The 6,429-nt window shown below is 39.9% G+C and overlaps 1 protein-coding gene across 1 annotated transcript; it reads left to right on the top strand.

Annotated features, from left to right (window-relative positions):
• LOC148014187 (uncharacterized) lies at positions 1–1,160 on the top strand. The gene is made up of 2 exons (XM_087666694.1): positions 1–565; positions 656–1,160. The coding sequence occupies exons 1-2, from the start codon at positions 296–298 to the stop codon at positions 947–949; spliced, it is 564 nt and encodes a 187-aa protein (XP_087522820.1). The 5' UTR covers positions 1–295; the 3' UTR covers positions 950–1,160.
• Positions 1,161–6,429: the final 5,269 nt, after the last annotated feature.

The raw sequence follows: 6,429 nt of genomic DNA on the forward strand, positions 1-6,429 counted from the left end.
AGAGACTCGAGAGAGGGTTTCAGTCGACGCGGTCAAGCAAAGCTTCCACCCTCTATTTCTCAGGATCACTTCCTGCATATTTCTCAAGGGAGACTCGAGAGAGGGTTTCACTCGACGCGGTCCAGCAAAGCTTCCACCCTCTATTTCTCAGGATCACTTCCTGCATATTTCTCAAGGGAGACTCGAGAGAGGGTTTCACTCGACGCGGTCCAGCAAAGCTTCCACCCTCTATTTCTCAGGATCACTTCCTGCATATTTAGGAGCTCTCTCTCTCTCTCTCTCTCTCCCCACAACCATGGCGGCATCAAGCACCCGCTACACGTCCATGGCTGCATCAACCACCCGCTACACGTCTGCAATTCGCAGCCGCATGCCTGGTCCTCCCACAGGAGAGCGGCTGATGTTGATTCTGCGCCCTTCAGCAGATGGATTGGAGGAGTTGCAGCGGCGAGCCAATGTGGCGCGCCAGAGCAAGAGCCCCGAGGAGTTCATCCGATGGTTTCGTTCCCAGAGTGACGCCGTCAAGCAGGAAATGGATGCCAAACTGGTGGAGTTAAACCGGGAGGTAATGTCGCCCTCGTCTCTTTCTAAAGGGTAATCTTGCTCGCTTGTCCCTCGGAATTAATCTGGCTAAAGCTTCTCAACCTTGTTGCAGGTTGAGCGTTCGGAACCTAAACGGGAAGATTTTAAAACCCAGGAAGAGTATGAGGAGGCACTTGGTGTCTGGATGGTGGGAGGTGAGGAGGCCATGAAGGCGGTGCGTTCATGGACAGACTTCTTTGTGGACTTGGTGAATCAAATTAAGCGTTGGCTTCAGAATATTATGGACGCCCTTAAGACCGCCATTAAGCAGGCCTATGAGAAGATTAAAGCGTTTATAGATTGGTTCTCAAAAGAGGTCGTGGAAGTGTGCAAGAAGAGGATGAGCGAGTGCTTTGAGAGCGTTTGAGTCGTCAACATTCCTCACGAAACAATGAGGAGGGTGAGGTACAAAAGTCTCATAGAATTAAGGTGCTTGCTCAATAACAATATGGAGAGACGTTTTCTTTCCCATTTTCCCTTCTTGCTCTCCTTCTCTTTTTCTTTCCTAAGTTCCATCCCTCTCCCTCTCTCTCTCTCTCCCTCTCCATGAAATACCTCTCTGGGCCGCCACAATGTTGGGTTCCATGAAAAATTTGACTATAATTTTGTGGATTTTAAAGGGTCTTAGTTTGACTTGTCGATGTGGTTGTTACTAATTTGCACACATGATAATCTTCTTGCACGCATGGTCATTTATGTACACACATAATGATCATGCGTGTGCCTCTACCGGTTCACTCATAAATGTGTAATTCTATCATATAACTTCAACAAAACGAATTTGTATAGCCCTTTAACACAGCGCCAATGTGCCTTTAAGCAGCAATGGGGCGACTATGTATAGATGTACACTCTTGTAGAAATGATTATCTACACAAGCATCTCTACGTTGATCCCCAAGTCTCCCGCTAGATGAGTAAGCCATAGCTTTCTTGCAAGCTTCGGCTCTCTGCTGCAATATACTCAACCTCTGGTGGTAGACATATAAGTAACACAGTCTTGTAAATGAGATCACCATGAGACTGCACCCCCATCACATATGAAAACATAGCCTGATGTGGACCTTCTCTTGCCCATATATCCTGCATAATTAACATCCGTGTAACCTACTACACATGCTTCTTAACTTCCAAAACACATGCACATGTCTTTTGTACCATTCAAGCCTTTCACTAACTCCCAATATTTCTTACCAAGGTTGACATGTATCTGTTGCTAACCGTGATCAACCACTCCCCTGATGTGGAGTAACATGAAAGAAAGCACCTGAGTCAATGATCCAATCTCTTCAGTACTACTTTTAGTCAAAATGATGATGGGAAAGAGGCTTTTAGAGATGCACATTACAAGAGTGGAGTCAAACACAATAATATTCATCTCTATTTTAAATGTTAGTAGTTATTTAGTTTGAATTAAGAAAGACTTGCACTATTTATTATCAATGGAAGAAGGTTGTAGCTTATACTATAAGCTTTATCATTATCTAGCAATGATTGACCTTTTGGAGATAGGATTTCCAGAAATGAAAACACCATTCTAGAGGGAAAAATTTGTTAATGGAGAGTTGGAGGAGGAAAAGGGATCATGAGACTGAAGAAAAAAGCACCATGAAGAGCTCAAATTTAGATTTTAAAGCACCTTGTATAGTCCAATATAAAGAAGTCTAGGGTACTATAAATAGCTACTAAAAATGATGCATAGTTGTTATACACACCAGTGATAGCCAAAGTATTCTATATAGAGGGCCATTATATACCCGTATTGTAATTGTAGACTCTAGATGTGGGTGAAAAAACCCTTGGGGAGTATTAAGGGGAAAGTCGACATCTCCTAGTATATACCATTTTGTTTATCAATAAACCTGAGTACATAACAATGATGGTCATAGACATTAAAAGTTTCAAAAATTTATAAAATCATTAAGACTTGGATGATCTATGGTCACTACCATGAACTACCCTTCATATACTTTGATCTACATGGATACCCAAAATAAGAAGTAAGTTGAGGCAAAGTAGAATGTGTATTCTCCACTATAGTGAATACACAATTTTATGGAAGTATGCATAGTGAATTGTAAAAGTATGTCAAAGAAAATGTGAGAAATACACAACACAATGTCTTTCAAGATGGTTCATGACATTTCCCTTTCCCACTACATATATAAACAAACAATGTGTATACAAGCTACCCAAAGTAATTGAACGTGAAAGGCTTTGTGATGCTTCTGTCCTCATCTTACTAAAATCAACAATGGACTTGTGATGCTTGTTGAGGGTTGGAGCTGCTTAACTACCACCGCCATTGTCCTCTAGTATTCTGCTAGCTCCTCCTTGCCCACTAGGTCCATGCACTTGTGTTTGGAAATGCAAAAGAAAATAGGGCTTGTAATAGCTATTCTCTATCTCTTGTCGCTCTCTTATTTATGTCTTTGTAATGCAAGTAGAGAGAGAGAGACAGTAAGGTTTAACACATATGTTATGGTTTGGAAAGGTCACTCTATGCTTTTGATGCCTGAATACTTGTCTCTATTTTCACTTCTTGGTTGCATTCTATAGAACTCTCCTCAAACTTTACATCTTGGTTCCTGTCTTGTGAAACCCAAATGTGTGCTTTACATCTTGGTTTTGGTCTTGTGAAAACCAACTATGTGCTTTGATGCCTAGATCATGCATCCCAGTCTTCATGTCTTGGTCATGATCTTGCCTTGAGCACTAGTCTCCTTTTTCATACAGACTTTGACATCGTCTTGTGAAAACCCCCCTGCTATGATGTCCTAAGTGAAAACAATACTATCTTTCTTACATAGAGAGTCATGCATGAAAGCTACATACTCAACCACACATAGAATCATGATTAGAGAGAGAGAGAGAGAGAGAGAGAGAGAGAGAGAGAGAGAGAGAGAGAGAGAGAGAGAGAGAGAGAGAGAGAGAGAGAGAGAGAGAGAGAGAGAGAGAGAGAGAGAGAGAGAGAGCTATTGTATTGGGAGGTGCGAAAAACAAAGATGGAGACCATGGGTGATGGAGACATGAGAGAAAGGTGTGTCTTGTTATTTGTTGAGGGAGAGTTCCATCTACCTATAATAAATACATTTCAAACGACCATTTCAACATTGCCATTTGAAAGGCCTTTTCTTGAATGCATCTCATTATTTGGCTTCCCTTTTTTTTCACAAATTTTTATCTTTATTCTAATTTCATTGTTTTACATGCCATAATCGACATAATTTTGCAATAGACATATTCATCATGGCTAATCCATTTATTATTACATATATTCTTGCATTTTGAAATGTAATTGAAAAAGGCTTGTTTGAAACCCGGGGGGTTCACTATAGATGTTGTATGGTATCACATGAGTGTAAGGGAGGGGGTTTTTGGAAGGGGACACTTAAGCATATACATTAGAGGTAGACCCCTCTTAATTTCCTATATTGAACTTAAATTTAAGGAGGGGATAGAGGGAAAAAAGAAGGGGGGATGAATTTGATCACCTTTCTCCATAGATTGGTTTCTCCATTGCATACAAGAGACCTTGACAAGTAAGGTTAAAACCCTAAACCCTCATATAGTAGGATTATTGAATTAATCATACTGTGGGAGGGGGGGAGTTGGCACTTTCCCATGGTTTTGATAGAGAGATTCAACTCCCCTTCTTCCAAAGAGAGCTTGGTGTCCGTTTGGTGTAGTCACTTTAAGTATAAAGGGGTTCGATTCCCCTACTCTCTCTCCTCATATGGTAAGGGGGCATGGGCACTCAAAAACATTGCGACACATACTTCGATGGTATCCAAGTGCCACTACATAAATCGCTTTGTGATATGACCATTTTGATGCTTTTAATTGCTTAGGATAATTCTAAATTTTAAAAAGAAAGTTAGTATATGTTCTATGAAGGCTTACATTTAAGAAAGGGGATACATAAAAAGTCATACATGTATATATCTTATAAGCTTAAATAGAGGGATATATTAGTCTTACAAGCTTCATAAATAGGTTTTTTTTTAGAAGTCCTTGCACGCAAATGACATGTCTTCTTTACTATGAGTGAACCCCCCATGGTTTGAAAGGTCTTTTTCCCATTCTAATGGTGCATGTGTTCTTAACTTTCTCTCATTGTAATGACCTTCTTACCAACATTCTCTTTGCAAGTTCATGCCTCACTATACGCCCTAGATTCCCCCTAGATGGATCTAACAATGAGCTTTACTTCTCTCCTTTGAATTGCCTCCCCTTGCTCTTAGCCTCTTTTCATTTCTTTTGTTCCTCCCCACTCACACCCTCCCATCAAAGAGAGAGAGAGAGGAGTAATGTCTAGCCTTGTCTATACTTACTCTTCTCATTCTCTATTTATACAATTAGCATTTCATATCCTCTTGCTTCTCCTTTTCCATATGAATACGCAATACAAATAGCCCACCTTGTTTTCTTTGAGGATGATAAAGGCCAATGACCTACCATTAGGCATGCAAGTTCAAGATCTAGAGATGAGAGAGATACATAGGGATTCATGCTTCTTATCACTCCCTTGCTCATATATTATCCTCTCTTTATTCCCTTGCTCATATACTATCCTCTCTTTATTCACCTTGTATACTCATAATGGCTACCATGGTCCTCTTCCCCTATTGCTGAAAAAAACCATCATGATTTTGAGAGGGAAGACCAATGTGGAGAGAGAGAGAGAGAGAGAGAGAGAGAGAGAGAGAGAGAGAGAGAGAGAGAGAGAGAGAGAGAGAGAGAGAGAGAGAGAGAGAGAGAGAGAGAGTAGTGTGTCAACTTAAAATCACATGCCCACATTATATTTTAAAACTATGAGTAAATTGATATCTTTCCTCAAAAATTTCAAACTTCATTTTTTCAAAAATCCTCCCTTCTACAACTAATTAATAAGTGGGTGCCCTATTAAAATTTGAAAGGAAAATTTTCAAAATTTTATTATTGTTTTTAAAAGCAATTATTGTTCATGATAAGAATTTTTGTTCTTATAGTAATAAGGCTGGGAACATGTCTACTATTGAGATATCAAGCTCAACATGTGGTATATTCATCACTAGCACGTGGTAGCAAATACGAGGATCTTCGTCAATGTGATAGTACAGTTGGACTTCACCGACTAGTCTACCTATCGAGAGTGATGGCACATTTATCTTGCCAACTCACTCACTAATGGTTTCACACTGACCATTGTACTTAGATTATTCTTTATGTTATATTTTTCTTATGTTTTGTAGACTTTTCTTATCTTGTTGAGTAGTGAAGAAGAAGATGAAGATTTTAGTCTCCATCCCTATGTACACTTTTTGTTGTGCATGTGTCTATTTTGCAAGAGCTCAAGCTCTCTCCTTCTCTATCTCTTTACATGGTATTAGAGCCTAGTTATGGCTAAGAAGTTGTGAGCAATAAGCAAAAGTAGCAGCAGAAGAAGTAGTTGAGGTAAGGATCTCCCCATTTCTCCTCCCTTGTTAGTTGGTACTACACCCCCCCCTCGAGATTCTCAGGACCCCTCGACGACAACCATCTCTAATTCCTATGGGATATTTTCCGGCTCAGAAAAGTGTGCAACCCTTTGGATTGAATCCTTTGGGAGATTGCAACTTTGAAGCCAAAAATCCAATTTGAGTGCGTTTTGACCTCTGTTTTTGAGGTGGAGTGCATTTGCATGTAGTAATGCATATGTATGAGTTTCTACAAATCTCTATTTTTGGTGTTGCAAGAAGCTCGTTTGGTGCTATAGTAATAGGAGCTACTATATAGTAGTGTGATACAATGGATTGGGTGTATGCATGCATATTGTGGTCATAGGTTTTGATAGATTCAAGTTAGTTTTGGTCCACTTGTAGGAATA

This window comes from Lygodium microphyllum, chromosome 25 (assembly GCF_053477565.2).
Source record: "Lygodium microphyllum isolate KBCC chromosome 25, Lygodium_microphyllum_v1.1.10, whole genome shotgun sequence".
Lineage (NCBI taxonomy): Eukaryota > Viridiplantae > Streptophyta > Polypodiopsida > Schizaeales > Lygodiaceae > Lygodium > Lygodium microphyllum.

Excerpts from the sequence above, each read along its gene's own strand:
- LOC148014187 (XM_087666694.1), top strand. The coding sequence starts at position 296 with ATGGCGGCATCAAGCACCCGCTACACGTCCATGGCTGCATCAACCACC. Across the intron at positions 566-655 it reads TGGTGGAGTTAAACCGGGAG|GTTGAGCGTTCGGAACCTAA; the intron begins GTAATGTCGCCC and ends ACCTTGTTGCAG.